Source organism: Notamacropus eugenii, chromosome 6 (genome assembly GCF_028372415.1).
Source record: "Notamacropus eugenii isolate mMacEug1 chromosome 6, mMacEug1.pri_v2, whole genome shotgun sequence".
NCBI lineage: Eukaryota > Metazoa > Chordata > Mammalia > Diprotodontia > Macropodidae > Notamacropus > Notamacropus eugenii.
In genome coordinates this window covers 389,113,478-389,127,264 of record NC_092877.1, presented here as the reverse complement: position 1 = coordinate 389,127,264, position 13,787 = coordinate 389,113,478, and the positions used below count along the sequence as shown (strand labels likewise).

Below are 13,787 nucleotides of genomic sequence, written 5' to 3'. Positions count from 1 at the left end.
ATGTTCCTTTTGGGGGCTGGTGGGGCCAAGACAGGCAGAGCCCTGCTGAGGAAGGAAACCTTCGCGCCCTGGGCCTCGGTGTCGGTCTGGGCGGGGGTCCGGGGGGAGGGGCCTAAAAGGACCAGAAGGTCACAGACTACCTTTCCCAACATGCGCCGGACGCACGCAGGCACGCGCAGTCCGTGATCGGACTACCGTTCCCAGCGTACAGTGCGGTGGGTGAAGGGGCACGTTGAGGCGGAAGCAGCGGCCCTGGCCGCCCTGCGGGCTCGCTCGGAAGCCCCCCTCGCTGGGGCATCGGGCATCATGGAGGAGGCAGCGGCGGGGCAGGGACGGCGCGCGCTTCACAAGCGCCCTGGGGGCCCGCCTTGGAAGGAAATGTACCGGCAGGTGAGTGCGGCCCAGGTCCGGGTCATCGCCCCTCCCATCATACCCAGCGGGCACCCCTCCTGGGGCCGACGGTGCCTCTGCCCTGGCTCTAGGCCCCGCCCCGCCCCGCCCCCTCTCCTGGCCCCGCCTCCCGCTCCTGCTAAGCTCGGGCTTTGCTGGGGGAGCTGTGCTTGGGTGTGAGCCCCGGGCGGCCCCAAGCTGGGCCCCTTGCGGACGGGCGATGCCCCGCGGCGCTGGCTGCGCGTGCTGCTTGGGGGCAGGGCCCGCAGCCACGAGCTTGGGGCAGACGCGGATGCCCGGCGGCAAGGCCCCCGGGCCCTCAGTGTCCCCCGTTATCACGGGGCTGCCTCAGCACGTTTCCCGGTCCCTTGGACAGAAGCGGTTTTCCCTTTGAGGACTGCCCTGGCGGTGCCACCGGGCGCGGCAGAAGGAGCCCGAGGCCGCCCTGCCCTCGCAGCCCTGCCCTCGCCGCCCTCTCAGGCACCGCAGCCCCAAAGAGCTCTTCCAGGAAGTTCCCCTGCTGCCTTCCCCCCATTTCCTTCCCCTTCCACTCCAGATTCATTCCCGAAGACTCTCCCTTCTTTTCTCTGCGGCCTCCGAAGCCCCGGTGTCGCCGCTTCCCGTGCCTTCCCGTCTCACTCTTCGTTATTTCACGAAGGAGGTCGGCAGTGCTGGATGGTGACGGCCTTTTGTGCCCCTCATGGGTGAGGCCATCCTCCGCTCCTCCCCTTTCCGTGGCTGCCCCGCAGCTTGACCCTGGCAGCAGCGGGCCTGGGACATCCGGCCTGCTTTGGGTTGGGCCAGTTGTGTGCTACGCTCACTTATCCCTCTCTTCCCAGCGATGCATCCAGAGAATGAAGGACAGCCGAGCCCACCTCCTGGACAAGTACCGCCGAGTGGGAGAAGCTCCCCGAGGCCTGCTGGCCCGGGAGGTGATGGAGGCCGAGTGGCTGGCCTTGCCGTCTGCGCGGCACAGCAGGACGTTTGGACAGGTCTGTTTGCCCATCTCCCATCCTCCGGGTGCTGTGAAAGGGCTGTTCCCTCCCTCCTCTGCTCCCTCCAAGGGTCAAAGGAACAGGAACCCACACACTTCTCCCTTGTAGGTGGAAGACCCTGAAGAACTGGCTGTCCTGGGGGAAATCCAGCAGGAGCTGATGCGTCAAGGTAACCTGGAGTGTCCCTGGGGGCAGGCCTGTGTGCTGGCAGCTCCCCCATGTCTCTGTTCTTTTGTGCTTGTCCTCTGAGAAAGATTCACTAGCCTAGGCATCAGGGGCCTGGATCCGACTGGGCAGTCTTGGGCAGATCCCTCCCCTCTCTGAGCTGGGGGGAATGCTGGAGGATCTGCTCCATGGGTGGCCTGTGGGAGAGCAGTAAATGGGGACCACAGAGGAGGAGACCCAGTCTGGGGCTAGAATCCGCCCCCACCCCAGTGTGCTCCATCTTCATGAAGCCTTGGCCTCTGAGGTCAGAGCAGATGCTCCACCCCTCTCCCACTTGGAGGAGCCCGCCCTGGCTTTTTCACAGTAGCAGAGCACTGGAACTAGAGCCAGGGAGACTTCAGTTCTAATCCTGCCCCACTCATAGTAGCTGTAGTCCCTACCTTGCAGGGTTGGGTGAGGATCTATCTAATGTGGGCCCATGCATGGCCAGTGTTATGCTCACTCATTGTTCCCCTCGCTGGTTCCAGGTCTTTTAGACTTCCCTCCGAAGCCCACAGGCCAACTACGTGCCCCTCCCTGACACTCTGCCTCTCTTCCTAACTGGCTTGTATTTATTGGAATCGTCCTGTTCTGTGTCTGTGAACGTGTGTACAGGGGGTGTGTACGAGTGTGTGGGGGTGGAGTGAAGGGGTGGGTATGGGTCAGTGTGTACGTACACACACGTACACACACGTACACACACACACACACACACACACACATACATGCCCTCATGGGTTTTGAGAGGAGGATGGTTGTTCTCTCTTTATACACTTTACACTCGTAGGGCCTGGTACAAGTATGTATTTTCATCAGATGTCTGATGCCCCTCTGTATGTCCAGGCTGGCTTGGGGCCACAGTGGGGTTGCATTGCCCTCATGGCTGCTTGACTCCTCTGTGTCCTCCCACACAGAGGCCTGGGCGCCAGGTGCACTGGCCATCTTGTTGTCCCACTTCTCGCTAAGCTCCTGTGATCCTCTGCTTGACCCTTGTTCTTCAGGGTTCCTTGTGATGTTTTAGCCTGATCCTTTTCCCCTCTGCGTGATGCTCATTTTTCATTCTTGCCCTGGGGGCAGCAACACAAGTAAAATATTTGTATGGGTCTTTGCTGTAGGAAAAGCTCCAGTCAGTAAAGGAGGTTGGCACTGTCTTAGTGTTATCTCGCCTGCTTTATAACCCTGCCCAGCTCACAGTCCCCTTGTTCTGGGTCCCAGAAACACATATGATGGTCTGTCTCTGTAGGATGTCCATTCAAATGCAGGTGGAAATCTGGACCATAGGCTTTCATCATCCATTTGATGTTCCTTGTGTGGATGGAAAATCAAAACTCCTTCAGGCGATTCCAGATCTCTTCCAGAAAGCCCTGTAGTGTCATGAGGCTTCATGCAACCCCCACAGCAAACAGGAGTGTCCCTTGTCCCCAGGGAAGCTGTCCCTCCTTGACATGGACTTTGAGCTGGATGGTGACAAGCATCTTTGGAGTGTCCACCTCCCCATTTTTGCATCTCATTATTGGGGGTGGGGGTTCCATTATTCTTTCTTCCATGTTCTGGTGTCGGCTTGGTCGTCTTTGGCAACAATTTGGTCATTTGTTTTTGACTGAAGCTGATGTCACGGCTACAGGAAATGACCCCTCCCACCAGTGCAAATGGTCCAGCTAGTCTGGAATATAGAATGGGAAGAGACTTGCCATGATCTTTTCCTCCCCAAGGTAGTCAGTGTGGGTGAGATGCCAAAGGAACCTCTCCACTGCACTGATACGTGGCTTGACTCGCCTCTCAGGATGGGCCATGATCTTACTCATTCCTTTAGAATTCTCATGTAAACCAGAAATGGGCTTCTCTTTTATCCTTTTGGTGTCAGGCATTCTCCCAAATGCCATTGCTGCCTCCTGACTTCCTCACTGTTCAAACAGCTTCTGTAGTTCCGTCTCTAGTTATTGTCATCCTCCCCGTTTCACCCCCAAAAGCTCACAGGATGAGACAGTTTTCCTGGGTCTTACCCCAACCTCTTGGCAGGCTCCTTTCCCTGCAGCAATTTCATGAAGTTGGACTGTTTTCTAAGAGTTTGAACTCTGGAACATCATACATACTAGACTGTCTGGCAGGAAAGTGTTTGCTGGCCAAGGTTCCTGGCCTCTTCTGACCTGGCCTTACTCATTGGGTCAGGAGCCTTTCTTACCTTCCACTTTGTGGTTCGTTTGCAGTCGGTGATCATACAAGCTGTGTCTGAATTGATATCCACATAAGGATGTGAAATTATTATATAAAAACAGATTTACTGAGGAGTTTTTTAAAACTTTTCCATCCAAGGAAGACACTTGCTGCATGTTTATTGTCTGTTAGAGGCCAGCTCCTTGAGGACTTTGTTTTGTTGCCTAGCACAGGGCCTGGTATCTAGTAAGTGCTTAATAAATTTGTGATTGGTCACTGTTCTTTACCATGGAAATGGTCATTCTCTTATTAAAAACTCAGAGAAATGTCAGATTTTCTATAAGGCTGGTCAGAAAAAATACTGCTTTTAGCTTTTCAGACCAGTAAAGATTTCATTACTGTCTTCTTTGACCTAGGAGTAGAACTGGGGTCCCACACTAAGAGCTGCGTGGCTTCAGTGCCTGTCAGAAAACTGAAAAAGCAAAAATTGATTTAATATTGAGCACGTTGAATGTGTTGTTTTTCTGAATTTCAGTCTACAAAACCCTTTCAAGTCTCGGTCCCTCCCTCTCAGGATCCTTTCTTTTCATTCATTCACCTTTCCTTTTAAATGGCCTTTGTTAGTGTGTGTTTTGTTTCCCCCGCTTTAGAAATTTTTCCAGATTACATTATGTTCCTCCTGCTTGTAGCTCTCTTACATTATGGCAGTCTGTGATGTGAATGAAGCACATTTTATGCAACCACCACCCTCTCATTGGGCATTTAGGCTGCTTTGCAGTCCCATGTGTTGCTCTGGAAACATCTAAATGAGCTTTAGAGGATCCTCCAGGCATTTCCCACCCAAGCAGTTACTAGGTCCAAGCATCCTAAGCACTGCCAAATGTGAATGGGCCTGACTTTCCACAGCCCCACCAGCATTGAGTCTCATCCCTCTTTTCCATAGCCCACACAGCTGATTGTGTTCCTCCTATCCCTGGACACTTGGAGGTTTCCTCACTACCATTTTTCTGTGCCAGGAGAAGAGAATATTGGTTTCACCCTGAGTGCAGTAGCTTTCCTTTTCCTTCCAGAACAAGCCTTCATTGAGGAGTATGAAAGGAGTCTGTGGTTTGATGACAAGTGTCTCTGGGCCCTGCTGGAGGGGCTACAGACAGATGGGCTCATATGTCCAGTGTGTTCAAGGTAAGTGGCAGTCTTTGGGGTGGCGGCTTTGAATTGGGGCCTTTAGCATTTTAAACCAAACCAAAGGCAGTTTTTCTGGCTGGCTTCTGAGAGTAGGTCCACTTTTAGGTACTACCTGACTGTGGTGAGAGGCACTGTCCTGTGTCAGTGTGGCCTCCATCTCTCCTCTCAGGTGAGTTGTGCCCTCTTGCTTTTGGTTAGACCTCACACAATTGCCCATTTGTAATCAGTCAGCCCACATTTATTAAGTGCTCACTGTGTACCAAGCACTGAAGAGTCCCGCCCTCTAGATATACGAGAAGGAAGCTGACGGGGGTTAAGGGAGAGCACGAGTATCTGGAGCAGGGCTGTGGTCCCCAGAGGTTCTGGGAGGCGCCATCCAGGCCCCCCAGAAGAAGGGGGCCTCCACGAGAACCACAGAAGGAGCAGGAAGGCTTACTTTCCTTCACCTTGTTCCTCCTCAGGCTACAGAGCTGACAGAACAGACCTTCCGGGCCCTCTTGGAGGAGAGTGTGAACAGACACAGCGAGTTCTGTGCCCACAGGCCAGAGTTTTCCATCACCAGTGGAACAGAAGAAAATGCGAGTCTTCTCCTGAGTTGCGCGGTAGGTTTAGCATGCATTTGGCAAGCTGGAGCTTTCTGGCTCTTGAGGAAGGCTTGGTGGGGCTGCCATCTGGGGAAAGCTTCTGTCCCCACATACTGCATCACCCTCTGAACCTGAATCCTTCATTGTCAGATGCCAGGGGGCTGATTGCATTTTTCAGTGGGCAGAGAGAGAAACCAAAAGGGAGACAAGGCTAGGGGGAATTCCTGGGAGAAGAGCTGGAGTTGTTAGTGGACCACCAGCTTAGAGTGAGTCAGTGTCCAAAAGAACAGTATGTATTAGGGGGGCCAGGAGGAGGGATGAGTGTCACCTTGCTAGAGGCCTTTAGGCTGACACACATCTAAGGATCCCTTTGACCACCTGACCTCACAAGGGTTATCAAGGATAGGAGCCAGAAGGGAAAATTCAGAGCAGGGGCAGGAGATGGCAGCTGGTTTGGGGTTTTAAGGGCTGCCCTATCTAGCTGGCTGCCTGATGAGGTAGTATGCTCTCCCTGTTCGTTACTAGAGGCCTGAGAATCCCTAGTCAGGAAGGCTGCTCAGGACAAGGCAGTGGCCTTTTGGGACTGCTGCTAAGTCAAGCAGGATTAGCTTCTACCCCCACCCCTGCTTCCTGGTGACTTGCTGCTGCTGTCCCCACCTCCCACCCCAGTCCTGCTCTAGGCCTCCCTCAGTAACCAGATTGTTCTCTTCTGTGTGCAGGTGTGCGACACTTTGACTGTACTTCTCTGATGGCCTTGGGAGGATGACATCCTGAATCTCAGGGTCATGTTTCTATGGACAATTCTATTTATTCCTAGGCATGGGGAGGGGGCTGAGGGGAGCCAGGACTGACACTGGGCGCTGGAGGAGTCTGAGGGTTTTATTTATTGTCATTCTGAGGTGGTGTACAAAAATGCCAGCAAAGAAAAATAAAAGGGCTTGGGAAGATAATTTAGGCCTGGCAGCATTTTGCAGCACTTTCTCCACAACAACTTCTAGGAAATGTTCTCTTGGAAGCAAGGGCTCTAGGTGCCCAGCAGAGCCTTGGCCCAGGCCTCCCTACTGACACTTGACAAACCCTTTCAGATCTTCCAGAAAGTTGATGTACTCCTGGTGCTCTAAGGCCGTGCTCAGCTCTATCAGTTCGTCTGCAAAAGTGTTGTCCACCCCACGGTCAGCCAGGAAGTCCATCAAGTGGTCGTACAGGGCCTGTAAGGAGACAGCTGTTGGTGACTGCTAAATGCCCTGTGTTTTTGTGTAAGGGCTGGGCAAAGCACCAGGTCAAACCTCCAAGGAGGCAGAGCCTGACCCTGCAGACAATGACCCTGGACTTTTGTCCTGTTTCAGCCAGTGTTTGGCCAAGTAGCTTCCCCCAGAGAAGGTAGACTGCCCTGAGGGCCCCCCACCCCCCCTCAGTTCTGTCCATGGATTAGGAGTTTCACTGGCACTCTCTGGGCAGAGGGAGGAGGCCTGGGTCCCTCCCAAGCCACAGGAGAGATGATTGTACATGTGATGCTTAGAAGACATCCTGCCTCAGGCTTCCAGGAGCACCTGACACGCACCAGAGGGGGAGATGCCACACCTCATACAGCAAGAAGGAAGGATCTGGCCTCACTTCCATCACCCTGTGGTGTCTGGGGGTGAGGGGCAGTAAGAGAAAATGCAGAAGTGCACTTGCACTGAAGTGTTAAGGTCTGGACTGTTAGCATTACAACACCAGATAAGAGAAGCACACCCCCAAACTAGGAAACAAGTACAACCTACTGTCTTCAGAGAGGATGGGGGAGACAAACCAGAAGAGGTGAAGCCTTCTGCAAAGGGCCACCAGCATCTGGAAGATGCCAGGCCTGCAAGGGGCAGAGTGGCCAGAGGCGTCTGGGACCTGGGAGCAGGACGTCCCTTGAAGGTTCTTGTTCCTCTTGCTCTTGTTCTGCCTAGGGGCTCAGAGCTAACCAAAGGACATTCTAGGCACCTGAATACAAGTGGCCAGAGTAGGAGGGGACATGGCCAAAGTGCCCCACTCCTGACAAGCCTGGGTTTTCCAAGCACCTACCCAGTCCAGGGAATCTGTGTTGAGTGTGTAGTTTGTATCCTTCCAGTCGGATTCGGTGGTGGGCTGAAAGCTAACTTCACGGATGGAGAAGATGTCGCTCTCATCCTCATCTTCCTGTCCAACCTAAAAAGTTTCCAGAAAAGAAGGGCCTAGGGCTGCGAAAAGAGCTCTGGGCTTGAGAAGCCAATTAATGGAGCTCTTCTAGCTTCACCTTCCCAGCTCTAAGAAGAGGGTGATGCTGCCAGCACCACTGCCCTGCCAATGAAGGTTCTCTTAGCCCAGTTACTCGGTGACCACAGAAGGCTTGGCAAGACTGACCAACCTCAGAGCATTTCCCACCCAACCTCGTGTTGCCCCTCTCCACAAAGAGCCCAGGAGCAAGTGGAAGGAGCCAACCCTGCCACATGGGCCTACCTCATTCTCTGGATAGTGGCAGTCCAGTACAAGGGCTTTCTTGGTATCGTTCTTCACGACCTCCACCACGAAGTTTGGGGTTGATGTAAGTTCAGGCTAAACCCAAGGAGAAGTCAGTTAGCCAGAGGCCGAGGGTCTGGCTTCTTCCTCCCCTCAGGCGTGATGGGGTCATTCCCTGCCACAGCTTCTCTTCAGTACCTGCCAACTGCTTCCAGGACCACGTATGAACCTGTCCGGGCACCTGGTGCCTTCCAAAATGGCAGTCCAATCGGCTTGACCAATGGCCCCCTTTCCTGGCTGCTCCATTTCCTGCCCACACTGTGGACCCTGGGAATGTGGCTTCTTACAGGAAACCTCCATTGATGCCCCAGTAACTGGGGCCCTCTCTTTCCTCAATTCCCTGCATTGATCTGTTTGGGGAGGCTCTGCACACAGTCCACCTAGAACTGAACTAACAGGCTGCTCACTGGACCTGGTTCTGGGATGTGAGAGGCTCCTGTGGCACCCTGTTCTTGAGCCCTCCCTCCTGGAGCCCCAGGCTGAGCTCACCTCTTGCTGTTCCTGAACTTTCTGTCCCTCTGATGGCTCATCATCAAATGTCGGTGGGATACTGTTGTTAATATTAAATGTGACTGTGATCCTAAAGCAGAAAAAGAAGACCAAGGGGGTTCCACGTCTGGTACAATCTACTCCTCTGACGCTTCCCCTGGTACACACCAACAGCCTCCCTAGGCCAGTGTGTGGCCCATGGTGGAATGGCATGTTTCTGTCAGCAATGGAAGCAGAGGCCCAAAGCGCTGCTGCATCCCAGGGGCCTCCCGTCCTCCTTCCATAGCCAGTCTCTCAAGTTCAGCCCTTTCCCTCCAGCTCACCCTGCCCCCCCCCCCGAGGACAGCATGTTTTAGCGGTCCCTCTTTGGACAGCTTTCTCTGTAACTCCCCTCAGAGACACCCCCTTGAAAGGACCATTGTACAGTGGTGTCCCAGCAACCCCAGAGGGGTTCCACCATCTGATAACCAAGATTCCTTTCCAGCTCTGTCTGTGGTCGTAGGCCTAGCAATGAGTCCCTCCCAGTCCAGGCCATACTCACGTCTCGCCTGTTAATCTCCGGACTAACTTGGCCTCTGTCCCTTGCACACCCAGTTCCCAATCCCCAGACATCTTGGGGAGGGATTTGTGTTTCTGGATTTTCCTTTCCTCTTTAATTTCATCAGTCAGGAATTCAGCAAAGGCCTTGTCCCCTAAAATAAAAATGGAGACATGGGAAAGCTGCCTTTTAAACTCTATCATGGGTTCATGTTAAAGACACATGCAGAGACCCTTGGCATGGACAAGCTTTATCAAGATAGAGCTGGGTGGGGCAGTCAGAGATCATCATAGTGACAATATGGCCACACGCCCCACTCTGTAGCATGGGGAGTAGGGACTATAGATCAGGCCTGGATTCCCTCTCCCCAGCAGCTGTGAACATGAATCTGGAGTCAAGGCTGGCCACCCCGGTCAGGAATAAATGATAGGCGAGGAAGAGGTGCCCCCAGTGCCTCTGTGCACAACTCCTGACCCCCTGACCCCATCTACTCCTGAGAAGGAAGTTCCCTGAAGACAGGGCCTGCCTTCAGACCCAAATACCCATTTAGTGCCAAGATGAAAATGTAAGAGTCTCTGGACTCCAGGAGCATCTGATCACAGGAGGGGAACTGGACTGACACAAGTGTTAAGTCATTTATTATACAGCAATAGAGGGAGGGAGACTAGGGAATCAGCCCCATGAGGCAAGGGCAAAACCAGAAGGTTGGGAAAGAGAACGTCCCAGCAGTGAGCCTGAGCCTGCTAGAGCTACAGGGCTCAAGATGGACCCTAAACCATGGGACAAAAGGGAGGCATGGGAAAGAGACCCAAAGAGTCCAGTGCAGATAAAGGGATTCATGTACTAATATTTTGGCAAGTCACACTGCAGGAGGAAATGATCAACTTCTCTGGACTTTTGTCCAATGGGTGCCAGCTGACAGAAGCAGGAGACGTTAAGTGCACTGATACTGTTGTCGGTCTAGCTTTTCTTAGGAATCTTGCTACCTGGACTGGGGAAATCATTCATATTTTTCTCAATTTGAGACTGCCAAGTTATCTCCACAGTTGTGAAATACGACATCCTCCATCCACTTCCCTCTGACTTTGTTCGGGGGAGACACAGCATCTATAATGTCCACTCTTGGTCTCCCACCGAGGTGAAATCTGTTTGGAGATGACAGCTGACCCTCAGCACCTGCTAGACCACTTCCAGTGTTCACAGTGAATTTGCCAATCTTTCCTGAGTAGTTTGTGTTAACACAACCCCTGGACAGTTGTGTGCACTTATGGTAGCACTAGGCCCCATTCCACAACCTTAAGTTGTGGACTGAGCAAAGAGTGACTCACTGGATCCTGATGCTGTGGCTCACTTGCCACAGAGATGGTGCTGCTCAGAGGGGACAGAAGGCAGGGGCAACTGAAGCCAAAACACTCATTGTAGAGGAAAGCCAGATCCAGAGAGGTCAGGGGGCCACAGTCAAGGCCCAGCAATTACATTTAGGCAGAAGCCTCATTTAAGACACCCTGAAAATTCCGTCTCTGCCAAGTCTGCCCTGATTAAACAGAGGACCTGGGACAAATCTCCCTCTGTCCACCCTACCCAAACAGGCACACTAAGGGGAACCTGGTCCATTTAGGGTTAGAGTCCGATGGTCTATTTGTTTTGTTGGGCAATTTTGGGTCAGATGTCCCAGTGTCTAAATAAGGGGCAATCTAGAGAGACCAGCCCTAATCATTTTGCCCCTGCTAAGTTATGGATGAGGTGCCACATGCAATGGTGCCGCTAATTCCTTCATCTTCTACACTGATGAAATCTTAGGTCCAGTGGGTTCCCCTGAGAACAGAGATGCTATGGGGAGGGTGCAGAGTATCACAAGGCAGCCCAGTAACTTGATGGCACCAGCTTCTGCTTGAAGACCACCCACGAGGGATGCCACCTTCCACTTCTGGAAAAATGGGGAATAGCCTTTACCTCCCAAGGCCCTCAAGAGGCTCAAGAGTGAGAGAATATTTATAAGGTGCACAGTGCCTAGCACATAGGAGGTTTGCGATAATGTTCTTCCTACCCTATTCCCTCTCTGCCATAGCCATCAACTACCCTGGGGCCAAGCACAAAATCTCACATTAATCCAGTAGCTCTGAACTGAAAGAATCTCTAATCCTCTACAGAAATATCTCTGTGGGCAGAGACTAAACAACTTGACCAATGTAACAAATGAAACAAAAACCAAAATAAAAATATAATGTATGGGGTCCTAGGGTGTGATCATCCTTCATTGTGGAAGAAGACCACGCCAGCAGAGAAATAACGACACGACTTGCTCTTGACTTTGTTTTGAGTGAGGGAGGGCTGTGCAGGTCACCAGCCTCACTTCTCCTCCAGACCCATCTGAATCCAGTGACCTGATATTCCTCAGGATGACTGGAGATGACCCAGGAGGAGGCAAATTGGGGTTAAGTGACTTGCCCAAGGTCACACAGCTAGTGAGTGTCAAGTGTCTGAGGTGAGATTTGAACTCAGGTCCTCCTGACTCCTGCACTGATGCTCTATCCACTGCACCACCTAGCTGCCCCACGGGGTCCTAGTATTCATTAGGCAAATATGGCCACCAACCCACTCTCCGCCTATGAAGTGGTTTTTTCTCAACACTTATTTCTCTTAATCCCCTCTCCAAGCAGCCTTAGCTCCACTGCCACCACACCTACCCTCCCCGCCTGTTAAAGGCAGTAGCAGCATCCATTGTCTGTGGGAGCTGCCAGCATGTGGGTAAACTCTTGGGGCGCCAATTCCAAAGGCAGAATTGCCCGCTGGACTGGGCACCCCAATGCGCTGTGGATCGTCCTGGGCTCTGATGATCATTCAGCGTGGTTAGAGTTGGAAACCACAGACTTAGCAAAGTCGACAGAAGCCAGAAGCCAGATGAGTCTTGACAGAGAGAGTGTCGGATCGGGAGAGGACAGAAGGGCAGACTGAGCCAGGATGGCCTGGCAGTGGGAAGGCGAGGCAGCTACAAGCACTCCCCACACCAAGGGTCACCTTGAAAATAGGTCAGGGGGTTAGGGTCAGAGCCACGTGGGGCCTGCTCCCTCCGTAACTACCCGGGCAGGAGCCCCAATTCCAAACCCAGCCCTCGCCAATCCGAATAATCGGCGCCCCGAAAGCGACTTGACCGCCTTTGGGAAGGTGTGCGGATCCACGTGCGCACCCCATGGGGTCAGCGTGGGAGCCCCTCCCCCGCTCTCCCCAGGTCCCGGCCGCGCGCTCACCCTCGGTGTGGAGCCCCCCGCACGTGCACGAGCATAGGCCAGGGGCATTCCGGAGCGGCTGCAGGAGTCGGGGGCGCGCGGGCCCAGGCCTGCCGGCGATTCCTCCCCCCAGGAGGCCTCCGAAGGCGCGGGTGGCGGCGGCCATGGGGGGGCGCAGCGTCGGGAGGGCGGCGGGACGCAGGGCCCGGGCCGCAGGGCGCAGCAGCAGCGGTAGCAGCAGCGGGGCCATGACCGAGACACGCGGAGAGGCGTGGGAGCGCCGTAGGAGACCGGAAAGACAGCAGAGAGTGCGGAGCACGCCGGGAAATGCGCTGGCCGGAAAGGCCCAAGATCGTCCCGTTCCGGAAGTTCGTGCGCCACCTCGGAGGGTCACAGCGCCCCTCGTCGGGAGATGGTGATAGCACCAGTGAAGGTACTCAAGGACTGCACGATGATTGACTGGTTGCGACGCCACTACTGGAGTCACCCGACTCTAGAGCGAGGAGGGCCCGGAGTTTCCCCGAATGGCTCGAGACCGCGTATTCTCTGGACACGCCCAGACGTGAGCGCACTTTCCCCGCCTGTTTTCTGCCTTCCTGTTTAACCTCATTGTTTTCACCATCCTTTTGTCCGACCCTCCTCCGAAGGAGGCGGGGCTCCATTTCAGGCCAGTTTCCTCCAGAGGCATCCCCATTCTCTGTCACTGACCGCGAGCGCCCAGGTTACGTTGTATCTAACTTGCATGTGACCGAACTGACTTCGCTGCAGGTTAAGGTTACATTGTATCCAACTTGCATGTGTACATAATATCCAATATGTACGAGCCGGAAATGCCTGCGCTTCAGGCTAAGGTTACAAAGTATCCAACATGCACTTGTGGGAACTGCCTGCGCTTCAGGCTAAGGAAGGGACCGGGAGCGCCTAGCCTGGGGTACCTAGAATCCCAGCTACCTGGGACTGAGCTTAGATTGTATCCAGCCTGCCCGGATTGGTACCTCGGAAGGAGAGATCCTACATACACTCGTGTCCATCTCGGCAGTTGTGAGACCTACACCTCCATCCCACACGGATTGGAGGTATCCCATTCTGCTTAAATGAATGACAGTGTACCTGCATTATCCGTAGCTAGCAAGGACCCTGAAAATTCTCACTACCGAAGCTCTCACAATTCCAGAGGCCTCGGGAGGAAAGTCTCTGCCCACCACTGGAGACACTAATGCTGGGCTCAGTGTAAATGTGATGGGTTCAGACTCTGGGAGCCTTCTTGAATGTTCCCACTTAATCTGGCCTTTCTTATTCAAATCTAATCTTCCCATTTGTTCCAGCAGTCTCAGGAAGCCCTTGGGCTTTTCATTATCGCTGTGCACTGGTCTCTGTTGCACTCCCCACCCTTGATCCTATTAAAACCCCATTCCCCAGGCTTCTGACCACTCCCATCAGGATTCTCTCCTAGGTTTGATCTACCAAGACCATCCCTGCCAACACCTGGATGCTT

At 53.7% G+C, this 13,787-nt stretch overlaps 2 protein-coding genes across 2 annotated transcripts; one reads left to right on the top strand and one right to left on the bottom strand.

Annotated features, from left to right (window-relative positions):
• The first annotated feature begins 80 nt into the window (after positions 1-80).
• On the top strand, positions 81-6,462 carry RPAIN (RPA interacting protein). Its single transcript, XM_072619068.1, has 7 exons — positions 81-390; positions 1,230-1,382; positions 1,494-1,554; positions 4,814-4,925; positions 5,034-5,097; positions 5,390-5,530; positions 6,232-6,462. Exons 1-7 carry the CDS (start codon positions 307-309, stop codon positions 6,259-6,261), a joined length of 645 nt encoding a protein of 214 aa, XP_072475169.1. The 5' UTR covers positions 81-306; the 3' UTR covers positions 6,262-6,462.
• Positions 6,374-12,844, bottom strand: C1QBP (complement C1q binding protein). Its single transcript, XM_072619065.1, has 6 exons — positions 12,314-12,844; positions 9,069-9,219; positions 8,528-8,618; positions 7,979-8,074; positions 7,565-7,687; positions 6,374-6,720 (listed from the first exon to the last, which is right to left on the bottom strand). The coding sequence occupies exons 1-6, from the start codon at positions 12,540-12,542 to the stop codon at positions 6,571-6,573; spliced, it is 840 nt and encodes a 279-aa protein (XP_072475166.1). The 5' UTR covers positions 12,543-12,844; the 3' UTR covers positions 6,374-6,570.
• Between the last annotated feature and the right edge of the window lie 943 nt (positions 12,845-13,787).

What these genes read in the sequence shown, in the direction of transcription:
- RPAIN (XM_072619068.1), top strand. Translation starts at nt 307, where the DNA reads ATGGAGGAGGCAGCGGCGGGGCAGGGACGGCGCGCGCTTCACAAGCGC. An exon ending in GCCTCCATCTCTCCTCTCAG is followed by an intron (nt 5,098 to 5,389) that starts GTGAGTTGTGCC and finishes GTTCCTCCTCAG; the next exon opens with GCTACAGAGCTGACAGAACA. An exon ending in GTCTTCTCCTGAGTTGCGCG is followed by an intron (nt 5,531 to 6,231) that starts GTAGGTTTAGCA and finishes TTCTGTGTGCAG; the next exon opens with GTGTGCGACACTTTGACTGT.
- C1QBP (XM_072619065.1), bottom strand. Translation starts at nt 12,542, where the DNA reads ATGGCCCCGCTGCTGCTACCGCTGCTGCTGCGCCCTGCGGCCCGGGCC. An exon ending in CGGGGGGCTCCACACCGAGG is followed by an intron (nt 9,220 to 12,313) that starts GTGAGCGCGCGG and finishes TTTTTATTTTAG; the next exon opens with GGGACAAGGCCTTTGCTGAA. An exon ending in GCCACTATCCAGAGAATGAG is followed by an intron (nt 7,688 to 7,978) that starts GTAGGCCCATGT and finishes GAAACTTTTTAG; the next exon opens with GTTGGACAGGAAGATGAGGA.